This window comes from Euwallacea similis, chromosome 33 (genome assembly GCF_039881205.1).
Source record: "Euwallacea similis isolate ESF13 chromosome 33, ESF131.1, whole genome shotgun sequence".
Classification (NCBI taxonomy): domain Eukaryota; kingdom Metazoa; phylum Arthropoda; class Insecta; order Coleoptera; family Curculionidae; genus Euwallacea; species Euwallacea similis.
Window position 1 is genome coordinate 622,953 of NC_089641.1, and position 25,203 is coordinate 648,155.

Below are 25,203 nucleotides of genomic sequence, written 5' to 3' on the forward strand. Positions count from 1 at the left end.
TGAAGTTAAGGGAATATTACTAATCTGGACCTTAAAGTGAAACGAGTAATTTGACTTCAAACGGGTTTAGGCGTTTTCTCATGATTTACAAGTTTAATTTCTTTTCACCTTTTCTAACAATTCTAAGATCCTTGTAATAAAAATAAATCAGTTTCTTGGAGAATTTTGTTATGTTCTGTGATAATTTAACATTCTCTGAGAAATGACTCCATTAAAAGGACGAAGGATAATGTGATTCTTAATGAGGCATAACAGGTTTTTTTGACAAGCTTTTCCTAACTTAGACTTTTCCTTCATGTTTTGTGATACTCTGAGAATCTTTGGTATCTAAGATATGGCTCGTTAGAAAAGGAGAGGATATCTTGAAAATGGTTTTAAGATGTTAGTTTATTTAAATTTGTGAAGGAGGGGATATAACATATAATAGGATGACATATGCAAAAGAATAATTTTGGATGGATCTTTCGACCTTTCAGATGATATAAATTCCATTCATAAGAAACTAATATGAAAAATCAAGATTTTGATGAGAAATAAAATCTTTGTTTTTGGGTGAAACACGGATATATGCACAGCAAAGGTCCTTTCAGAACATTTGACTGTATAATCCTTTTACCTAAGCAAATCTTGGAATTTATAAAGTATGACATCAAACGTTATCTAATCTAATAAAATCTTGAGATCGAATATAATGAATATTATTTGAAACATAAATGCCTTCGTTAGTTTTACAGGGATTGAAAATTACAGTTCTGAGTATTGTTCCTTCGTTTGGAGCAGCTACATAGATTTACAGTTATCGAGTTCATGAATAGTCAAGTAAACGTTCTATGGTCAATACTTATTTTCTACACTTTATATGGATGTGTTGCAAATAATTTGATTTGGCTGGTTATGAAATGGCATTGAGATATCGCCTTATGCAAAATTTAAAAAAATGCCCTCCTGACATAGAAGCTTTTTTGTTATTTATAAGTTTTATTCAATTTTTTCCATCAGTTTTTTTGCCTTCTTTTCTGTATGACTCTAAGAGCTTTACTAAATGATTTTTAAAATTTTTTTCTGTTTATAGGAAATGACACCAATATTTAAATTTTTAACGAGACAACCACAATGAAGGCTTTTTTTGTTGATTTCAAAAATGTAAGGTTCTATGAAATTATTTTTAAGCGTTTTCTTGTAAACGAAGAGTATCAAACTATGTTTCATAACTTCAGTCTTAATTGTGTTAGTCATTTATTAGGAAAGACACTATATAGGATACGATATAGGAAATATACTATATAGGACATTAGGTATATTATCTGGATTATCTGAAAATGTTTCTGTCTTTCTTGCACATTATTTGTAATTCTAATTTCCCACGTGGAAATCATGGCCCATGAATCAAAAGCGAATCTATGCGTGAACAAAAATTCCCTTACAATAAGAAATATAAGTGTAGGAAAAATGTCTCTAAAATAACCCATTTTCTCGAGTGGCAACCGAGTTATGTCTCCATTCCAGAGGTGGAGTTTTAATTCCCACGGCTCCACAAGTTTCGCTTTGCCAGGGATCGGTCGTTCTATTCGTTTTCCTTTTTCCCGCCGGCCTGCTAGCGCCATTATGGAAATTGGAAATTTTTACACCGTTTCTTTTTAAAATTACTTTTTGTGTCCCGAGGCGACGCCTAAATGATATTGACGAATTTTTTGTTGTTTTTGGTCTATTTTTACTCTTAGAGGTATTTTAGAAATGTTTTTTTAAGGGCTTAGGAAGTACACTTGCACGTCTTTCTATAGTCGGTTCTTACTGACAATTAGTTAAAACATTTCATAATTAAGTAAATTTGAGATGAATTAAAGGTTTTGTGGGAAACGTAGTTGTTTGAGAATACGGCGTTTAGGTGGCGTATTTATCAGCATGTATGATTGCTTGCCTACATCAAGAGTTGGCTTTACATATATTGAGTAGGTTTACCCTTCATGGTTTTTATCACTTTCATAAGCAAACACTAACATCCTTTTCGATATTAAAAATGAGCATTTTCACAGCTTTGTTTGAAATTTTACAGTTTAGTTAAACCGTCAATATTTTATCATTAAACTATTTCTTCCAACATCGATATAGCAAATGGATCTCATTTGCCAATTATCTAATTTATCTTTAATATAACAAAATATTTCCCAATATCGACGCTATTAAATTAAATATTCAGCACATGAAAAACTGGAAAGTTAAACAATATTTTGTTGAAGCGCCTGCGTCCAATATTCATCTTTCCAGGCATATCCAGCCGATGTGAGTCTATCCAGTCAACATTCGCTTTCCCTCTCTCGTGCTTCGTGTCCTCTGGATCCGTTTAAGCCAGAAAACCCGCGAAAGTTGACTCGCAGAGCCCAATTTAAAAAGAAGTATATTTTTATTACCTCTTCAGTAATGTGAGTGAGAAAAGTTTTGATTTGTTGGAAAATTTATGGATTAGAAGGAAAAGCATATATGCATAAAGCCATCATGTAGACACCTTTGGAGCAAGAAGCGTAAGGCTACTTATCAATACAACAAAAAACATGCTGGAAACAAATTTTGTGGCAGAACTACAATAAGTGTTAGATATTAATACTTAGACCACACACTAATTTAGTGTATCGGGAAGTCGACACTAAAATGAATAGTGTGTTAGTGTTTGCATTTGTAGCTTTCGTCGCCTTCTGCGGTGGACTTTCGACTCCAGCTTGCGTTTGTGACAAGCGAGAATGTGAAATTATTAATGAGGTGGATTGCCCTGGATTGGGGGTGGTTGTTTGGGATCCTTGCAAGTAAGTTTGTATGCTTTTCGTGGCGATAAAGGAAGAATAGATAACACAGAGATTGGGTTTAGATGAAATATAATTATTTGATTGTTTATCAAAAATTTTGATGTGTTCTTGCCAAAGAAGAATATCTCCTGTATTTAATTATGTATTTGTTCTTTTAACTTTATGTGAAAATAGATCCGTATACATTTGTTCAATTTAAAATAAACGGCTTGAAAGATATACCCATAAAACTGGAATTTATCTTCATAGGATATAGCGCTTACGTAAATCCCATAAAACTCTAGTTTCGAGGGGAAATTAAAAAAAAATGCAATTTATACTAAAGAGAAACTTGACGATCAGTTAAATAAACCGTTGAAAATGTGAGTTGTGTCCTTCATGGTGTTGTACAATAACGCAATTACAAAGTTAAAAATCAATTTTATCCTGTATTAGTGCATGTTTTCATTATTTTGGAATTTTTGTTCAAAAATTTCACTATTTGAAAAAAAGTTGAAAAAAGAAAACTTTGGATATGAAAATTGAAGTATTAATAATTAATGTTCACATTTCAAGTTTCCAAGAGAAGATACTTTTTAGAGAGATATCGATTTAATTCACATATTTCTCAAAGTTCTTTTATTCCCTTCCAAGAACTTTTCAAGTATTATTGAAATAAATGTGAGGCGAGAACTACTCACAGAAGGGAATAGGATGTAATAAGAGCTCAATTAGTGCTAGAAATCTACAGAGTATTGTTAATGAAACTGATTTTCTCTCAAAATTAACATCATGACAGAGACCTTCATCTTCAAGCGAGTACTCATATTATGAGTGTTTATCAATATCTTTTTATTAGTGTTAATCAGCAAAAACTTCTGTTAATATGGGGACGAAATGTCATCTTTGAGATGTGTTTGTTATTAGAGCTGTTGGAGTCTTTGAGAGAGTGCAATATCCACTAAATTTTTTTGTGAGAGGTAATTCTGCTGTGATCCTTACAATATAGTCGGTCAGTTTTACGTGGCAAAAATGCATTTAAGTACTACAATTGCAAAAAGTCTTTGAACTTTAATTATTTTCCAATTGTTAGAAAGCATCTAAAGTAATTTTCGTGAAATGCTAGTTTTAGTATTATAATACAAGTCCTAGAGGGAAATGTTGGTCAGTAACTGTCAGCTGGAACTTTAAGAGCCAAAGCCATTTGCATCCATCTACTTCTACGAAACTTTCCGACAAATACTGTCAGTTTGTCCTTATCATTTGTCGCTAACATGATTCCGCAAATAAAATGACATGGGATGTTACGTAACAAAGACATATTGCCTAGGAAGTGCTACTCGTAATTTCCTCTTTCTTGAAGTTTTCCCGAGGACTGTGCATTTCCTGAGGGGATGCACTAATGGTTCTTTTCTTGGAGTTTTGACTCGTCACACGAAACTTTATATCTGAACCTTTATTCACAAATTTGAACTTGTGTGAAATAAGAAAATCAAATCCGAAACTGTCTCATTAAATTCATTTCGAAATGGAAACATTGAAGTGTGCATCAAAAATTATTCTGGAGCGATTTTGTTCGGTTCAAAGTTTCTATTTTCACCCCCAGAAATCTCGAATTTCTAATGCGCCGCCTGAGATTTATCAAGAGAGTTTTCCTGCAGCTTAAAGTTTCACCGAGGCTTTACCGAAATTTATTTGCCAGACCAAGTAGGAAGGATTCGAAGAGGATTTTAATGGGCCGCTGATTCGATATTGGGAGATGATATTATTTTGTCTTGGAGACAAATATTGTGGAAATGCGAAAAAGTCGTTAAAGTTGGGGAAATTTAATGAAAAGCCCAACTAAAATTAAACGGGAACTGGGAAAAATATTACTAATGGCTCTCCAAGCTATAAAGGTTGAAATTTGACCCAGTTGCGAACTTTAGGATATTATTGATTAACCCGGTAAAGGCACCATTGCCTTTGGGCTATTTTAATTTGCCTAAATAAATTATTGTTTTGGTCCGGAAAAAATATACACTTTAATTTCTAATTTATTCACTTTCACAGTCAAATTAAAGGGCTATCTAGAGCAGCGGAGATAAGGAGTTTTCAAACTTCTTTAAAAGCGTTTTGTTTCAATAGAACTTTAGAGCTTTTTCTTAAAAGCAATTAAACAGTTTCCTGCAATGCAGAGGGTTGCTTCTCCATTATCCTTTATTGACCGATTTCACAACAAAAACCTTTAATGTGGTGACCTTTATTAGTTTAACGTTGCGTATATTATACTAATCGATAAGCTCTAGTCGACATCTGCTTTAAAAATCCATTACCCACACATTTAAAGGCTCTATAGCGTGGAATATGATATTCGAAAATCTCCCCTTCTTCGCACTATTTTTATCTAACTAAATCAATCCCTTTTGGTATTTCGTTGATATATTCCACGTACAATTTCACTGCATTTCGTTAAAGCAAATAATTCGCCAGGTTTTTGTAAAGCGCAGCGATAAATAATAAAATAAATATTTGAATATTTTCCTATTAAAAACAGACAGAATTTTATAAAAAGTCAAAGGGAAATCGTTTATTCAATGGACTAAAATGTATTGAAACAAAACTGCTGAAAGCGATGGTCTTTTCCCTTTCTTACAATTCCAGGGAGAATTGTCGTGAATCAAAGACGCCTAAACTCCCAGCTCCAATCTGGAAAGTTTTCTGGAAAGCTTAAGAAACTTCCATGCTACCGCGTTGTGGTTTGAGAAGGGTTCAAGCTAAATAAAATTAAGTAGGTAGAAGGGTCTTTGTTTCAGTTATAATTGTTTAGAAGATGAAATCAGAGGTGGAAAATTATTGCCCCTAATCCATTCATTTACAACACCCATTTAGTACCGCAACACAACAATCGACATTAAAATTCGGGAGAAGTATCCTGTTGAATTTGGTCAAAGGTCAAGAAATACTTTATAAAGAGTCTGATAACAGTCAAAATTGATGGTCAACATAGAGCCAAAGCCATTTTAATGGTTAGCTTTATGTTTCCTGTATTATCCCAGGCTAATTTTTCCAGTGCCATTCAATTTTATGTTGAAAAGCATGTACATAATAGTCCTCATCAGTGTTTTAAAATTTTAGCAAACTTTTGCACTCTATCCGGATAAAATTGTCTAACTCCATGCTCTGAGCTGATTTGTGAAGTTTTAAAAATAATAATTGTTCTGTGCAAATAAAGTTACGCATTGAAATTTGTGGGAATAAAAGTTCATGGAACTTATGATGAATGATTAAAGTTAAGCTTTGGCTATGAAATAAGTTCTGTATTATGGTAAAGAAGACATTTAATGATGAATCAAAGTTTAATTCAAGCTTTAAATTTCTGCATTACATCGCTTGGAAATCTGGAGTATTGAAAATTGTTATCACGAAAGTGGTTTTTGGAGATACAGGCGTTAAAAGAAAGCTTTACACAGCAAGTCTTAGCACAAACCTTCTCAAGGTTTTAGTGCTTGAAATTGGCTTCGTTAAACATCATGGCCGGTGTGTTGTTTGATATTTAGAGTCCCAGCCCAAGATTATTTTTTCTAGTATGTATGTCTCTATACCTAACTCTACTTATTTCGGATTAATAGAGCTTCGAACAATGCTTTGCATAGAGAAATTTAACAGTCGATTTTAAAAAAATTGATACTCTGTATGTATTTGGGTATTTAGAAGCTCAAATTCAAGATATGTAGATTTGTCATTATGCTTCTATAGCAACCTCTATATGTTTCAGATATGCAAAATCTCAAATAGAGTTTTTCACAGGATATCGCAACACCGCGTAGTCACGGATTAATAATGACATGTACATATATGGTTCATTATTTACCTAGCTAGTTAATAAAATTTTATTATCATTTATTTCTATCATGAAAATTAATGTCAAATGAAATTTGATGAGTGGTGTTAGGATTCATGACGCTTTGTGTTTTTGAGCTTCCGATTTAATTATTATTTTAATTTAGGTTTAATTTGGAAAGGTCTAAAGGGGTAGTCTAGCGTGAACGTTTGAAAATAAGTACGTTTTCAACAATTTTTTTTTCAAAAAGTATTGCATATAATTGGGAAAGCTTTTTTTCCTGGAAAGATATGACTTATGACAGTACATGTTTTTTATAGTTTAAAAATATATATTTATTTATTTATAAAGCTGATTTCACATCGATAAAAAAATGTTAGTTCTGCTGGCGCAGGTAGTTCTGGTCCTTCTAGATGTTTGAAACATAAAATCTAAAGACATTCTTATTCTGTATCACCGTCGCTATCATCCGTACTAAAATTTTTAAATTTTACTGTAAATTAAGAAAATGGGGGCGTTTTTTGCAAAATTTAAAAAAAAACGTTTTCTTTCACAATATATGAGATAAAATTATGCATTATAATCAAAATTTTAACATTATTGAGGTACGGACGATGGTCATAAATATGCTGAATATCGTGTTAAATGTTTTAATGTCAATCGTTTTCGAGTAATCACCTGCGCCAGGTGCAAAAATGTCGTTTTGAGAAAAAGAGTTCAAAATTAAAAAAAAAACAACTTAATTTTACGTAAATTCCTCCGCTGCACAATAAAAGTCATTTGCAGTTGCTCTAGCTTCTTTTCTGGCAATACGAGTTTCTTTCGAGGCATCGAAGCTTTGCTGGTCTGCTCGGTGAATGCGCTCGTCATCGTACTTTCAGATGAAACGTGAGGTTTCTGGACCAAGTACGCATCCCATTATCTCGTAAATCTTCAAAATGGGTGCATGGTCTTCGTTAAATATAGATGCAACAATACGAGTGGCAATTTTCAAAATTTTCTTGCCGCAAAATACGTGTTTAGGTGCCAAATACCAATCGCAAGAGTTGAAACTCTCTTATTGTTTTACGTATTGGAATTTAAACATCTCTCCAGAAAATCCTGTTAACTCAAATCTTCATATATTGGCATTAAAACTCGTTGAGTTTCTTCATGGAAAGCAGTTGGATGAGAATACCTAATTACCTTGGCTTTGTCCTTTTGGTTAAAAGATGTTGACGATCGCGAATGTAGTAAAGAACTGTTTTTATTTAATCTTGACAACTACTTAAATAAACTAATTTGATAAAAAGTAACTATTCGCAAATACTCTAAAAAATAATAATAATTGGTGGTTTGCCAGAACTATCTATGACAACAACCAGTTTATAATACACCTATAAATAAACTAATTATTAACAATTAAAAGGGAAAAAGTAAGGAAGTAAATCAGGTACTCACAATCAGCACCTGACCTAAATTACGTGCACCACAGCTTTATGCTGTTGTCACTTACACTACGATTTTTCACCTTCAGGACAAAGGTGATGCTGAAGCTTTTCGTCCGTAGAAATTTTGTGATAATAAGTAGCCCATATTATTCTGTGCATGTCTTCCTCTAAATGAAGATGTTGAATCGCTAATCCGTAATACAACGATAAATCTTTCATTACTTTGTTAGTTGAAGTTGTAGTTTTCGGTTCAGATTTTGATTGAACGACACGGTTCATTAGACATTCAAGCGACATTTGTCTGCGACTACAGTTGTACAAATAGTTGAAAGGTATAACGTTTTATACGATCATACAGTAAAAGAATATTCAAATAGACATATGCAGGAAAAGCCTCGATGTATACCCTATCTACCTATTCCAAATCCCTAGCGCGCGCTCTTAGTACCTCTGCTTTGAAGCGTTATTATTATTCAGAAAGGAAGGAATCGCCTAAATTTACTATGGAATATTTATTTTATGGCCATAAATTATCAAAAATCAATTTTTTTGGCTCGTTACACTAAACTACCTCTTTAATGTAATTTTATGAAATCTAGTGGGGGAAAAAGATCGTATATGCACTGTGGTTATGAAATACTTATGACCCTCATATCTTAAGTCCCTCAGTGCTGCGCTCGACGTTCGGGTTATAATAATGTACTTCAGGGCCTTGGTGTATAATGCACATGTATAAGCTTCAATTCAGGACGATTATTTCGAGTACGTGTGTCCATATCTCTAACTCTGTTTCTAAGGTACGGAAGAAAATTGTAATAAATCGAATGAAATATTTTCGTGTTTCAGGCTCTGTATATCGATATTTTCAATAGAATATCATGTGTGTTTTTCAACATTTAGAATATCCTATTCAAGAGGATTCTTCCTAGTATATTATGTGCTGGTATTCCGAACTCTGAAAGAATGTTTGGAGATACCGAGCGACAAAGAGAAAAATTTATCGTAAAAGAGTCCAGTTGGATTTTTATTCTTTTCTGGTTTCGAAAATCAATATTTTTAAATACGAGACTACGTATTTTGGATTTGTCGAGACTCCAATTTAACCATGTTTGGTAGTATATGTAATCCTAAAACTGACCGTTTAATTGTCCCGAAGACAGAATTTGACCATTGAGATCTAAGAATAGAAAAATAATTAAAACTTTCTTGCTTTGTTTGCCACCAAATCAATTTCCTTAAATAGAGGATTCGTTGCATTTTTCGATATTTGAAAACTGTATCTTAAAACAGCGATTTCTGCTTAATTTTTGGGCTAAATCGCGTTTAATTTATTCCTATTTTGCATATAATAATTATTTCCAATTACCTATTAAAAATTTTACTAAGTTGAACATTCTAGGATGATGAGCATGTCTAGCAGATACATAAAATCAATATTACTAATTACTATAATTTGGCAGGAGAATAATTTCCAATTGTTAAAGCTTGAAGTATTGAAATACTCCTCCTTTTTCCCTCTATATTACTAATAATTTTCCTTTTAAGCTCTATTGTTTGAGCTGGATCTAAAATACTTATAATGGGCAAATAACATTAAAAGGAAGTTTCAATTTTCTACAAATAAAATCGAATATTTCAATATCTTGAACCATAACAAACCAATTAGTGGCCTGAAATGATTGTTTTATTGGTTTTCCTTTAAATCTACGCGCTATTAAAAGCGCATACAATTACTAAAATATGAGCTTCATTAAATCTATTCTGCAACGCCAAACATGCATTATTTTTCTAATAAATTTGAAATTCTTCCTCTGTCTCAAATTTTCCCCCATTATGCTTTCGTGCGAACAACCTAATAAATCCAAATGTAACATGAATATTAAATTAGCTTGTACAAAGGGAAATATAAGCAAAAGGTTGTATTTTATGTGCATATTATTGCGAGTGAAGCTGTAGAATTGTAGCGAGGCAGCATGTAGAGGAGCTCGATGTTTGGATTAAAATTGAACGAGAAACACACGAGGCACATGAAAGTTTTATTAGCGTAGAATGAGGTGCTGTCAGTTTTCAAGTTATAATAACAACAGTTTGAATTTTAATATATGTATGATAATAAATATGGATTTATGCTCGAGCAATCCTTCTCCCTCTGTACTAGTTTGAGAATTAGAAAAATTATATTTCTTGACCACAGAATTAATATTTTAGACTCATTTAGTGTAACAAATCATGTACTAGTGACTACAAATTCAGTGCCTATCCAGATTTATGAAAATGTGTTTTTTCATTAATAACTACTGCAGACAGAAGGTCCACACATTAAAATGTAGAACATGAGTATCTTTAACTTCAAAATTTTTAGAGGCAAGTAGAGACATGTTATAGTTATGAAATGTTTGAGAAAAATATGCTCTTTGGAGAAAAAAGCATGTAAAGCTGGTGCTGGTAGATCAGAAGTTCTAAACCTACATATTTAGAAAATTTGAAAACTCCTTTCCTTCGTCAATTTGAATTATTTTAATATGCACATATTTATAAAGCTCTGGCGAATAGAATATTTTTCCTCGATGTTTGATAAATCAGTAGACAAATTGAATGCCTCAATTCAAAAAAAGACGAGACAAACAAAAAAAACTGATTTAGTTATAAATTTGATCTGACATTCCGTAAGACGACAATCTCTTTCTCCACTAAGTCAGAAGACAGAAAGTTATTTTAAAGACCTACTCAAAAAAACAATAGAAAAGCACAAGACATTTTGAGGAATACTTTATTTTCAAGGAATTTAGTATGCAGAAAAACTTTGAAAATAAAAGAACATTATTCATCATCCGCAAGTAGTAATTTTAAATGCAAAGCTTTCCACATTGTTCGCCACGGGAAACAGCTTTACTTCAAAGGGTTCCTTTGTATTTCCTTGTAACAACATAATATATCTGAATATTACATAATGTTAGGAAATTGATTTCTACTATGGTTTTGTAACAATAATCTCTCTATTGGAAAAATAATTAATCTGGAGCTTTTGTTGTGTTAATTAAAAAAATGAGTTACAGCTCTCGCTGGATATCTGGATTAAACTGATCTTTCTTATTGTGCAACCGGATTTAGGGGATGAAAGACCTAAAAATAAATAAGTTTAATGGAGTTTCATAGAGTAGAGCTCCAGCCAACAAATATTTAATGACGTGCCTTAATCCGATTCTTTGGAAATGGGATTAACATAGAGTTTACTTCTTAATCAAAGAGAACAAAGAATGTGTTTTATCGCTAGGTTGTGTAATTTAAGGAGGATTATTTAGAAATCGATAGAGTCGGTTTTTGCTTGGTTGTACCCATGTCAGCCTATATAACTTCGACCAAAAATAGATCATGTAAATTGTTATACAATTTGCATACACATTAAATCAATTTATATTAGCATTTCAAAAGCCCTAAATCATACAGGCCGATATCGACCACAATTCAAATAATAGGTACACGAATATATGGAATATGCCAAAGGGAATATTTACAATTATTCTGGATGTTAAACTTCACTTACGGACGAAATAAAATTTTTCGCGGTCCTGGAACCAAGGAAAATATGACTTAGTTTGTTTTTGAAACTACCTCAATAGAGAATAAACATTCCCAATTTAATATTGGCAGTTTTAATTTAAAAATTTTCTGAGTAAAAAGGAAAATTGTTACGATAATCGGCTTGATAGGAAATGTGGAGAAAAGTATAACAATTCACAAAAAATCTTCATAGTATTATTGACTGTCGATGGAATGTTCTGTGCTTGCTAGGTAGATAATTGAAATAATTCTTTCTCTCGTGAATATGGACATTTTCTTTTTGTAAACGTGCAGTGTAAAAGCTGGTAATGAAATTTGCATAATACAAAAAACTAAGCTATTTCGAATGAAAAATTCCCTTTAGAACTGCTGACATTAAATCGGCAACTTTATGGCCATAAACAAGCTTAGGTCATATATCCGAGCACATATAAAAGATAAAAAAGATTTTATTTAATATTATTCTGTTTGCTTAACTTGGCGTAGGAATTAAAGAACATGATTATAGGATTAAGTGGTATGGTTATGAACAATTAATAATGATGTGATATAGTTTTTGCGAACTGGGGACCAAAAATAATAAAACTTAATCCAAAACAATTAAAAGGTCCATTTAGTTTCCATATGAAATTACCCAAGGAAATTATGGGAAACAGAGGAAGCATCCATGTAACTAAATACTTCTACCAGTCTAACGACCCTAAGCACCGGCAAATTACGTATTAAATTTCGGCCCAAGACAGCAACATACCGAAACTGTAGCTGCGCTGAAAACTCTTTCCAAAGGTACAATAATACGTTCTACCAGGTCTTATTATCGCAAATTACCTGGATGCATCGAAAAGGGCACTCTTACTCTGCTTGTAAGGGGCAAATTTGCTTAATAATATAATGGTTTGAAAGGGAATAGTAGAGCTAGACTGATTTCAAAACTGGGCGGTGGTTGTTTATCCAAAAGGAAGCTACACAGCTCTGGTGCTCAGACTTATCCAGCCCTTACATACAAGTACCTTTATACTTCACGTAACAAGGTTTAGTTTCTAAAGCTTTAGTTAGATTTACTTCCTCCGGTTGCAGGTTAAATTATAGAGTTAAACAATGGGTTTAATCTGTTTTAAATTAATTGTATTGTATTCTAGAGGTATTTGTATAGGACCTAAATTAAGTTTATGGTCAAGGTAAAATGCAGATTTTATTACAGAACAGGTGGAGGAGGGCTATTTGCCTTAGAACGTAGTGTTATTATAGGTGCAAGAGCAAGAGGTAAATGTTTGATCTTATTTAGTTCGAGGGAGAGAACGTGATCTTGGCCAGAAAAGGGTTGAAGCCCTAGGGTGGGATGCGCCAGTAACACACATGCTCTAATGTATGTATGTATGTTTGCCTTTGTGAAGCAGCTTATATACGTTTCAGAATTTAAAGTAAATTTAAACATTCATTTTATATGCACTTAACGCTAACTCAACTCAATAGTAATTAATATCATTAATTGCTTGAAACACAAAATTCCATGACATCGTTGTTTTTAATGGTTTTCCACTGGAATAACAAAAACATGGAGTTTAATAATATGGAGTTACACAATGAAAATGTTAATTATATGATAAATAATTCATAGCATGTAATTATACCCCCCGATTTCAATTTCCATAATTCACATAAAACTTAATAAAATTTGCATAATATATCGCGCATTTGAAATTTTATGATAATTTTGTAAAGTTATAATTATTATTGAAAAGCGTTTTGTTAATTGGATTTAGTGACAAGAAATATATTCTTCTTTTGATATAAATAGGCTTAGAGGAAATTTATATTTATTATTTATGAAAAATTCGGAATTTGGCAAAAGGATTTTAGATTTTAAAACGGTGAATTCGTTGTCCTATAAAAGATTAATAGTTATTAATTTTATTTCTAATTTTTGTATATTTGAAGGGCAAAGTATTGTCATAACGGTCACGATCGCTGCTTCTCTGATATCGACTAGATGAAATTGACACATTTCTTTCATATAGAGTCCTTCAATTCAGAGATGAATTCATTTATGAGTTTTGTTGCAATCACACCTACATACATGTGAGTTGGATAAAAGAAGCGACCTTATTCTCAAAGCTGCTACTTTACTGGCCCTTCTGAGGTCAAGTTAAATATTTTTCTATGTGGAGCGATTACTTCGGGGCGTTCGTGGGTCAAATGCAGATTTAAATTTTTTGGTTGTACCGGGGATATAACTTTTTCATATGTAATATAACAAGTGCATTGAAAATGATCGATTAATTTTAGGGCAATATGCATGAAAGCAATTTGTAATGAAAAAAGAGCACGTAGTCCACGAATGTTTTATTTTCTGATGTAGATTACATGAATGCGTGTTGTTCTAAAATTTATCGATAATTTTCCATGCGCAAATTATATTCGGAGAAATTCATTTGCTAGATGTTTGTGACTCACTTATACAACATTTGGACTCATAGACATACAGAAAAATTTAATTTTAATAAATTTTATCGCGATAAAACTTCTATCATGGTTCATTACAATGATTAAAGCATTAGTGAAATTAAATTTCTCGTAGAGATAAATTTTCAAAATTTTAATACACAAATGTAACTTATAAGTTTTCTATTTCATTCTGTTGTAAATGGACATCTATAGGGCTGTAAATACCTACCTGAAAACAATTATCTGGTGCTATTAAATGTTTCAATAGAAGTTGGTAAAGAAATTCTATTAATGTTTTATAAAAGCATAAGTGGGTGGAGGGCAAGCTGACGTTTATACTTAACAAAGGTAAAATACTCGTATTTTTCAAATCTGTCATTAAATAATGACTTTCTTTGAGTAATATTTTTCCGTAGCGGAATACTCAATAATGTAGGCATTTTTCCACTAAAACTGTTTTACGATGTTGATTATTTTCCTGCTGCAAGTTAAAATAAATAGTAAGTAGAAAATTTGTAAATTAAATGAATTAAACGTTCTGTTTTATTTCACTTTAGGCTAATAAAACCAACATAATAAACAGCTAGTACATTGAGATTTAACAGAAGCACAGTAATCTAATATTCTATTTGTCCGAGTATTCAACATTTAAACGCAATTTAGAGCCGTTTAGAGGGCCATATCTTCCAGGACCACAAAATAAACTCTCCCAGCGCAAATTTCACGATACAACGTAAATTTCCTGTATATATTTCACTACCTGAGATTTACGTGACAATGCAGATAAAATCGTCATGCAGTCCCATTTCTCTGCATTTTCGCCGTCACTCTTACCATGACATTGTAATTCCCTGGCTGAGATGTAACACGAAATGCAAAATTCAGTGTTGACACTTCAGTGCCAACGATGAACATTAACTTTTAAATTTTTACATCGAGAAAATTTTTGTAAGTGTTGAAATTATGTTATGCCTATTTGGTGAGTCGGAAATGGAGACAACAACATAGAAATACTTACTTTGCTTCTAGATTTTTAGATAAAACTAGATTTAATTTGATTGTGCTGCGTATCGGAAGACTTATCGTGCTTAAATATTTCTCTGAAACTCACATACAGAGGCTCGCTTTCAAGCATGGGAACATATTAAAACGAACAAGACCGGTTTTCAGTGCATTTAAATTTAAATAGTTTTCCAAGTATCATCGATCCATTTATTTCCTCAATTGCTCGAGAACGACACAAGGAAAAGCTATGAGGGCTATTCAGCATATTGGCAAGTGAGACCCGAATCAAATCTGCCATCCAAGTAATTAATTCACTAATAAATCATTAATAAAAATAAAAAGAGGACCTAAAATGGAGCCCTGTGGAACATCTCTTTTTATTCCACAAGATTGGAATAATGACGATTATTATTTTCACTTTTCATGCGTACATTTCGCTTCCTTTCACTAAAGCATTACTAAATTAGAGCTAATGCTGTATCTCTTTTACCATAATAATAAAGTTTATCTAGTGAGATCAGGTGATCGACCACATCAAAGCTCAAATTGAAAGAATCGAATCTACTGGAACAGAATTTTAATATATTGGAACAATCTGCATAATTCAGAAACCTGTTGTAAAAGATCCTCTCAAAGAATTGCGAGAAGGCCGATAAGAGAAATATTGATCTATAATCAGAATTAACTTTGCATTTTTATGAGTGAACGGACTTTTGAGTAATGAGGCATTGATTTATTAGAAAACTTAGTAGATTTATTGCACTTTAGGTTCTGAATCTTAACGCAAAGATGAATGGATGTAAATGTAAAAAAAAATTTTATTTAAGTTCGCTACGTTTCGTGGAGCTAATGTTTTCGATTTTTGCGTATTTTTATCGGTTATTATGGTCTAATTTGAGAATCAGAAATGATATGAAGGGGAATTTTGATAGGTACTTCTCACTAATAAAAACCTATATTTTTGGTAAATAAAACTCAAATTTTAATGGTTCACTGATATACAAGGTGTTAGTGAAATAACTTTCGTAAATTTAACCAGTGATTAAGAACATCATTTTGAACAAAAAAGTTCCTTACAACAGGGGTCGAAAACCTAATACTTTAAAAAAAATATATCAAAATTGGTAACTGAAAATCTATGATAAGTTTTAAGATTTTAATAAAATGTGGAAAAATGTACTTGACACATGTTGGTTGTTTGACATGTAACAAAAAAACTTCAAATTATTCAACAATAACATTGCTAAAAGCAATTGAAAACTTAATTAATAACTTAAGCGGTAAAAAAAACGTACACAGCAACGCCGCATTGAACGTGACTGAGGAAGAGAAGTTTGCTACTGTTATGGTTGTTTTTTATGGCAAAGAATGGACAAAGACGCCTGGCGCCATGGACGTGTGGAGCCCATTAGGGACCATCGAGAAGGGACAAGACAAAAATTACCCTTATTTTTCAAATTTGTCATGGACTGTATGTCCTTCCATACTTTTAATATTTTAGTGTGATTTCGGTCTCGCTGAGTGCATCTTTTATCGGTACATGCAACAGATCACCCGCAAAGTTAATTTGGGCGAGCTTTAAATGATTTTATTCCGACTTATTAACAGTACCTACGTGACAATGATTTCTGTTCGCGAGTATCATGTGTTTGGTCCAAATTTGGCGCGTGTACGTGGTTGGGTCGATTCACCCCTTTCGATACGATAACCGTGAACGACGTAAATCGTGGACTGGATTGATTGATTATGAAGGACCACCCTGAGTTCACAGTCTCAGAGACACAGTTTTCGCGTATAAGAGAAACTAAACCTTCTTAACTTAACAAAGGTTTATTGGTAACATTAACAACTATACAATATCGAGAGATACGTTATTTAAAGAATGTTGACGAGAAGAATCTAGCGCGCACGAGTCTGTGATGAAGTAGCGAGAAAAGAGAGCCTCTTCAGTTTTGCACCCTCCTTAAGGACTGATACGGAGGTGTAACACCCATAGACGTATTCCCGATAAGGCCCCATTAGCGGCTTCTAGGCTACCTTATCGCGTTAAAGCGTAGCACTTAGAGGCTTGGTTGCTGGGCTTTTATTGAAGCCCAGCTATTGTATTCGTTTGGCGGTACCTTTAATTTAGATTCGCAATTTTAGTCCGATAAAGAATAGTGCTGGAAATCCCAATCATAAAATAACTTCCCTCAGCCGAAGATGGGTGTTAAGTGCTGGGAATTCTAACAGTATTATCCAATGGCTGGGGTTGTCCATGGGCGTAACATCAGTTTCTTAAACTCACTTTGAACATTTAAACTAATAAATAACATAACTATAATCCATGATATAACAATACGTCGCAAGTCCTAACAGTAAGTGGCTTTTCAAAATAATAAAATAAGAACCACATCATTTTTAAATTTCATGAATTTAGTGTATTTTGTTAATTATGTACTGTAAAACTTACCAGACCCAAAAAAAAGGTGTAAAAAAGCAAACCTACTTTGTGCAGTTAGTTAGGTAGGTGTGGAAATTAAATAAATACGACGCGATGTTGCCAATTCTCACAAAATGTTTTTTTGATTTTCCGTGGAAATGGTTGTATTTACAACCCCTCTTCTAAAGAAATTTTTTGTTCAAAATGTGATGGTGTTTTTAATCACTGGTTAAATTTACGAAAGTTATTTCACTAACACCCTGTATAGGCAGTTTCCCACAATACTGTAAAACCATGATGATATTATTGACATATAAATAGTGACATAAATAATTTTAAAAAAACTCCTAAAGGATTGTTTAAGCAGCTTACTCTGAAACTACGACTAATTTTTAAAAGCTAAATACAATTGAAAAAAATGGCCTTTTAAATGAAACTGATAATGATAGTGTTTTAGAGCAACGTGGCTGATTCTCTTTTAACTGGATGTAGTGAATGTTAAAGGGCATACGAATAGCATAATGGCCAATAAACGTGTATTTCAGCTATAAGCATGAAAAATAAAATATGAAAATTCAAATCCTCAGGGTTTAATTAAAATTTAAAGCTGCACTACATTAATTTGAAAACAGCTTGTTATTTTTAGCCTCTTTTAATAGACGAACACTCCAATCTTTCTCGTCTCATCAAAAATTGTTCTTGACCCTCAATAAGTATGTCTTTAGGACTTTGGAAATTAATTTAAAACGCAGTTGTTCAAAAACTCCATTCTTAAATTCCCAGAGCGAACCTATTTCAAAAACCGATTAATTAGGGACTCCTGTTGAAGGGACTATTGAATAACTTCGAAAAAGTTGCCTTCTAAATGAATCTCGAGCAGCCATTTTAGGTTAATTAAAGGTCGAATTTGACCTAGTTAAGAAGTTTGTAATAGACCAATATATGTATTGATTGAGCACCGATGGAGTGGAAGATTCGAACAAATGCTTCGGGTTATTAAGTCAAAAAATACGAGTTGGTGGGAAAGCTGGTTAATCCTCTAATCCCCTTCAGCTTTGATAACTCTACCAGTCGGCTATTTCCTCAATTTATCCTTATCTTAATGAGGGCTCATTCTTTGGCTACTAATTGCATTTTAGGCCCAGTTCTCCATCGAACGCGTGATTTTCAGGGTTTAAAGACGGCACTAACAATAGCAGGCTCTAATTACACCGGAGGTAACTTTCTTTGACATCTAAGCTCGTTTCGAACTTCTCGAGGGAGAAAATTACAAACAATACCTTCGCTATGCCACGCTGCTGTTATATCATCATTCTCGTTAAATTGCGACGTTAAATTTACGGTAGGATATCTGCGTCAAAAGATAAAGACAAACTTAGCCTATTTGCTCCAACAACAACAGCAGGGAAACTTGCCTTATTCAAATTAAAACATTGCGTACTTTCTCGGATGGAGAAACTCCATTGTTAGAGGATGTTCAACCCTTTCAATGCTCGCGAACTTCGAATTTTGTCTTGATTAAATAAAACTACGCAGTGATGAGTTATAAATGGTATGAATATTTATTTCTTCACTTCATCTCAAAGTACCTATGTTCCTTCAAACCTAAAGTAAACTGTAATCATTCCCAGGCTTGATATTTGGATCTTCTTGGAACGTGGAAAAGTAGTTAACTAGACAAGTAATAGCTAAGCAAGCTATATACTAAGTCGGGCTTGTTTTTTATATCTTTGACAAGAATTTGCATGGGGAAACAATAACAGAAGAAATTGTTACGTGTGAGGTCCTGGACAGCGACATTTTGTTATTGTTCATTGTAGTAGAATAATGCTTCACATAGTTAGAACTGACTGAGATTGATATTCATCCTTTACTAAGATATCGAAGAGACACATTGTTTAATTATCACAAAACTTCGTCTAATTTTATATTTGCAAAATTCTTCTAAATTCCTGTTAAACACTACCTATCTAGAACAACCCGAAGATTGTTTTATGTTAAGTAAAAATTTTCCTATTTCTGCAGGAAACTATAACAAAATCTCGGGTAGTTTTATATATAAATCTTATTTGATTTCCTGCTAAAAACTATGTATTTCAAAGTTCATAGCTTTGCTTTAATAAAAATCCAAACCAGAATCTAAAGCAAACTAGAAAATACTGAAAAATCCATCTGATTAAATGTTTTAAACCACAAGAACTTTTGCTCAACACTGAACCTCAAAATTCTAAATTAATGTCTCAATTATCACTGAAACAGTTAAATTCCCACGCCTCCCTTCATAAGGCTTATGAATATTCAGCTTTAAACCAACTTTTTAAATTATACATTTTCCTCGGATTTCAAGGAAAAATTTAAATTTCATTAAAATTTTTCCCTGAAAGAAGGATTATAATTAGTTTCACCAATAGTATGAAAATGTTTGCGCTTTGATTCGTTACAAAGACAAGCCGCACAGTGGCGTTATATTAAGCCAACAGCCTCGTTTTGAATGCTCATTAAAAGTGTGAAAGGGGCAGTTATAAAGGGGCAGTGGACATTAAGGGAAGAGCACCGCATTTTAATTTAAATAGGATATTTTGGCCACCAACGTCATGAGGAATTCCGGCACAAAACGTGCAATTAAAAACAAGTTTAGACTGGCAATTCTTTTGCATCTCTGCCCACTTTACATTCCTCTACTTGTTTAATTATTTTTAATTCAAGGGGCATTTGCATAGCTCTCTGGCAGATGCATTATTTCAACCTAGAACCACTATAATTAGACTCTCTAGAAATGGAAGTTCCCGGACCACAAAACTTATGTTGCAGTTAAAGTATACGAAATATCTATTTTGTTGTTTTCTGTGACATGAGTATGCTCAAATTTATTACCAAACTTTATGGAAACAATACTATCACAACTTAATTATAACCTAAGTTATAATCTAACACACACGAAAATTTCCTGGTCTCACATTGAACCCATGCAACTTTAAAATCCAACAAACGCCCACATGAAATATAAAGCAAATTAAGTGGAGTTTTCTGTGTGTTCCAGTTACCCGTTTGCGGTTTCACATTGCATGTAAAATATGTGCATTTATGGGTGTGAACCTGCGGGTTTAATTTGATTTAGTTTGAAGCTGTAAAATAGCGTTTCGCTCTGCTATTTTGTTGAACCACGACAAAGGGAATTTGGAGATTACCGCATTTAAAAGCTAGAAAATCATAAGTTGAAGGCATATTTTGACTTCAAAAGAGCAGGTACTTTTTATTCAGATATCTAAAATGCTTTCGGAGGTAATTTAAAGTGCTAAATTGTTGAATTTTTTATAGGGAATTCGACTGGGAATTTTCCACGTTTCATCTATAAGTTTGAATTTTATATTTTTCCTAATATCTCAATGTGGAGAAACTGAAGAAATGGGAAAACTAAGCATTTGGAACAGGTAATAAATGTTTGTTACTTTCTGACAATATTCTGAAAAGTGAGTATCCCACATCAAAAGGTGCCTCAATTTAAAAGCAAAACTATTTTAACATTCTTCTTCATCATATCGCCTGATATTCCAATCATATGAATTATTCAGAAACACCACTCCCAAAATCAGTCTTGAGTATTTTACTCACCTGGATTTTATTCAATGGAGAACAATCTAAAATTTAGTTCTACTGCAATAACTTCGTAATGATTCAGCAAGTCGCATGTCTCCCTAATTTAATTATAATGGAAAATGTAGGGAAGGCATGTGAGCTTGTGCTAGACTCGACCATTAATAACATTCCCAAGAATGGGAGCAAACGATTTTAACTCATATAAATGGTATTTCAGATTAGAAACTTGACTTAGGACACAATTTCCATTAGGCAGGTTTATGGCAGTTGCTTTTATGGGATTGAATCGATAACTCTAGAGAAATATTAAGTTCTTGTTTGCATGCAATTTGTCCTGGAAAAATAGTCAGAGACAAATATTTCTCCTGCAACAACATAATATTAAATCTGTATATGGAGCCAAATATTATTTCACATGTAACATGGAAATTTACATAAAAGCTTGTATTTTATGGACATGTAATTTCCAGAAACGTTGCACGCGCTGCAACCAGTATCTAATTCGCCATAAGCATACGTAAATTGTGTTTGTTTGATTCTCAATTTACTGCCAAAGGCATTTTCGGTTCTTTTTGAATAAGTATATTAACCACCTCATCGATCAAATGGAAAAAGGGGAAGAAAGGGAAGCAAGCAAATAATCCGTGTATTAGAAATTCCATAAATAAGTAAATTCTCTCTGGTGTTCGAATGCTGCTACAGACATTCCGAGGCAAAGGAACCCTACATTATTAAATAACTTTTTAGGGGACACTCAATTTTGCCTCTATTATTGGGATGGTTCTGGCAGGTGTTAGAAATTCCTCAAAACCTACTTTTTGTCTCTCAATCAGACGTTACAAATTGGCGTTTTCCCTGTTTATTCTTTTGAGCCATAAAAAACATGTCTTTCAAGAATAGATTTAAAACGGTATATTTGTCTCGAACCAGTCAGCCGTCTAAAAGCAATCACTGTTGGTATACTCTTTGCCCTTCGCATCGGTTCTATAAAGAAACACAATGGAAGTTCTGATGGAAATTCTCTGCTTTTGTTATATCTTAGGACCAATTTTCACTAATATGAATCCATAAAAACTCAACAAATACGGCAACAACCCACATATTCCTACAGCCCTTTTGAACTGCACCGTTTTATATATACCTGTGATGACGACGTGCTCAAAGTTTATCTCGACAAATCTTGCTTTATACCGGCCCTTTTAGACGTCATCGAATAAAGGGCCAGTCATTTGCATGCACGAACTTAGGGCCAAACTTTGGACTTGTTTCCAGGTACAAAGAGGCGATTTTGTTAAGCTAACCCAGAAGGATACAGGCTAATTTGTCTGGTTTCGTGGCTCTTAAATGACTCTCTGGATTATGCAGTTTTTAAGTGATTAAAGCAGAATGAAAATAGCATAAAGCGAATTTTTCTGCTATATAGTCACGTAATAGCTCAACAATTTGTCGAATTTGACTGTTTTGATTGATATAAATTTGAAAACGGTGGAAATGCAATCAGTTTTTTTGATACGCCAAAAATTGAATTTACCACTCTTATAGAGCAGATTTTGGCTATCGATCTGTAAAAATTACCCCACTATAGCGTGGTTCTGGCAAATGCAGGAAATTTTCTATTTTATTCAGCATATTTGAGGCTAACGAGGGTAAAAAAAATCGAGACTCCAGGTCTTCTCTAACAGAAGTTACGACTTTCTGAAAATCGGCTTTGTTAACTTTTTATTTTGAGCCATGCCCTAAGGTCAATCACAGAGTCATTTATATAGTTTTTATATTCCTTTTCGAAAAGCTGTTGTTAATAAATACGCTATTATGACAGAAATCGAACTAACGGCAATGTGCTAATTACCCTTTGAGTTCCGCTATAAATCTCGATACAGCGATATCGCATTTAGCATTATTATAAAGCAGAATTTCCTCTATCGAGCTACAAAAAGCTTCACTTTTGCATTTAATCCATAGCAGCAGTTATGATTTCTTGAAAATTACCTGATACGATCTCATATATCCGGACAAACTATAAATGTCTAGGTTAGTTTAGGTTTTACAGCAATCGAACTGCAAAATCGCTTCTACAGCTCATGTCTAGCCAGGAGTTATGATTTTTAAAAAATCACTACTCGATAAGCTAAGATTGAGTGTACAGCATTTATAGACTGAATTTCAGGTTAAAACCTGTAAAAACTCCAATCCCTTTTCTTCAAACAGAAGTTATAAGTCACTAAATCTCTCAGCAACTTGCCCTTGAGGTTGTTAATCCATTAGATCACTTCAAAAACGATATTTTTCTTCAAAACGAACCCATTTCATATATGTATAAGGAAAAAGCTTTTCAATGTCCGGAAGAAACTTACCAATAATTGCCGGATTGTGTAATTTCCAAAGGCGAATCATCCGAGGCTTGAATAAGGGTTCGTCGTGGCGTCCGGTTAGGGTCATTGTTGCGAACTCGAGCCAAGTTTATTTAACCTAAAAAAGAACTGTCTAGGGATCGTCCTAAATAGGCCAATTTATCTGGGACCTTACGGTCCCTTTCGTGGCTGTTATTTTTATGTTCAGGCACTCTATCTGCCAGGTCAGCGTAAACTGACCCCTTCCTGTCATGACGACCTAATAGCTGGAATATTAATTGATAATTTAGAAAATGCATAGAATAAAACATTCAGGTCAGATTAAAGTTGATCAAGAACCGTGTAATGAAATGATCCGAGAAACTAGTTTCGTGAGTTATTTTTGAGTTCATAAAGAAAATCGAGTGGGTGTGGTGAACACGAAATGGAGTTCTCTTTTCGATAATATTGTTGCATTATATAAGAGTATTTCTACTATTAAAAATAAATTCTAAAATAGCAAATTCTCTCGTGAGAACGCATTCCAGCTGAATTCTGCACGATTGGGTCTGCCTTTACAAAGTTGTGTCATCGCTCCATTCGTAATTTCCCACATATAACGAACAAAAGGAATTTGGGCTTTGTCGAGGACTTATAGTAAATACACTCTTGCGAATTCCAGTAAATTTGCCGCAAAATGCTGAAAATAGCTGTTAAGGGTTGAATAAGATGAATCGTCCTTTCCTAGGTCTTGGCAAGAGTTAATAGGTAAGTTTGTTTGACCTAAAACCTGGAAACTTAAGTGAGTTTTTAATTTGGTAATGGAAAAACGAGTTAAAGTACTTTGAGGGTTATACAAACATCCTTGAGAACCGAAATTAAAGTTTCTGCTCATTAATGAAAACGCACAGAAAAATAAATCAATTTTAAGCTATTGGGATCGCATAGAAAAAAGGGTAATTAGCTTCAAGATCAAGGAGATTTAATTTCTTGCATATTAATGTATCGGAGGAAATTCTCTAATTATAACCAGCAAAGTTGTTAAGGGATTGTAAATTTTATGCGAAGCCTTAATTGATTTATCTTTGCAATCAATTTTCGCAAATTACGATGAAACTCGTTTGCGAAAATATTAAACTTCTGGTATAAATCTAATAAAACTTAATGGCAAGTTTGCTGTTCAGAAGTTGAACTAATTTTAACAGTTTTAGTGGCAAAAAAGCCAATTTTCAGTTGGGTACTACAACAAACAGCAACTAGAGAAGATGATTTATGAGAAATATTGAACCCTTTTTGTTTCTTTGAAACCAACATTCTCTTTAAAATTTCTAGAAGTAATGCACGTGTTTCTACCGTGACCACCAAGTGAATGATCTCCCATTTACGTGATCGCCCATTCATAACGTAAAGAACATGGCAAAATTTATAAAAAAAACTTTCTTTAACACGCAGAAGTATACTTTGTTAAACAAAGACTTCATAAACCGATAGATACCATACCTATACTTGAATAAATTGAGCAAAAAATTTGATTTTGTTTTGAATTTTAAGCCATACCATTTGTTTCTGTGCAAACGCTAAAAATTCCAGATTTAACATTTTTAAATCGTCAAAGTTTCTTATTTTCTTCATTATACTTTTTAACCGATTTGCGTTACTCTTTGATTAAAATTTCAAGCAGCTTCATAAGATTTAATTAGGAAAAAAATAAGTGAGGAACTTTATTAATTCAAACATTTTCATAGTAAAATAAAGATAATGGGGGTTAATGGCAAATTAGCATAGAAAAAAGGCATCACTTAGACATTTGATC

At 33.1% G+C, this 25,203-nt stretch overlaps 1 protein-coding gene across 2 annotated transcripts in view; it reads left to right on the top strand.

Annotated features, from left to right (window-relative positions):
• The first annotated feature begins 2,306 nt into the window (after positions 1-2,306).
• cmpy (crimpy) overlaps positions 2,307-25,203 on the top strand; it is a 41,133-nt gene continuing 18,236 nt past the window's right edge. For both annotated transcript variants that reach the window (XR_010752887.1, XM_066404192.1), the window contains exon 1: positions 2,307-2,798. Coding sequence is in view for 1 of the 2 variants with exons in the window: in XM_066404192.1 (XP_066260289.1) it covers positions 2,647-2,798 (152 nt within the window). In the remaining variant the exon portion in view is untranslated. The remainder of the gene's footprint in view (positions 2,799-25,203) is intronic.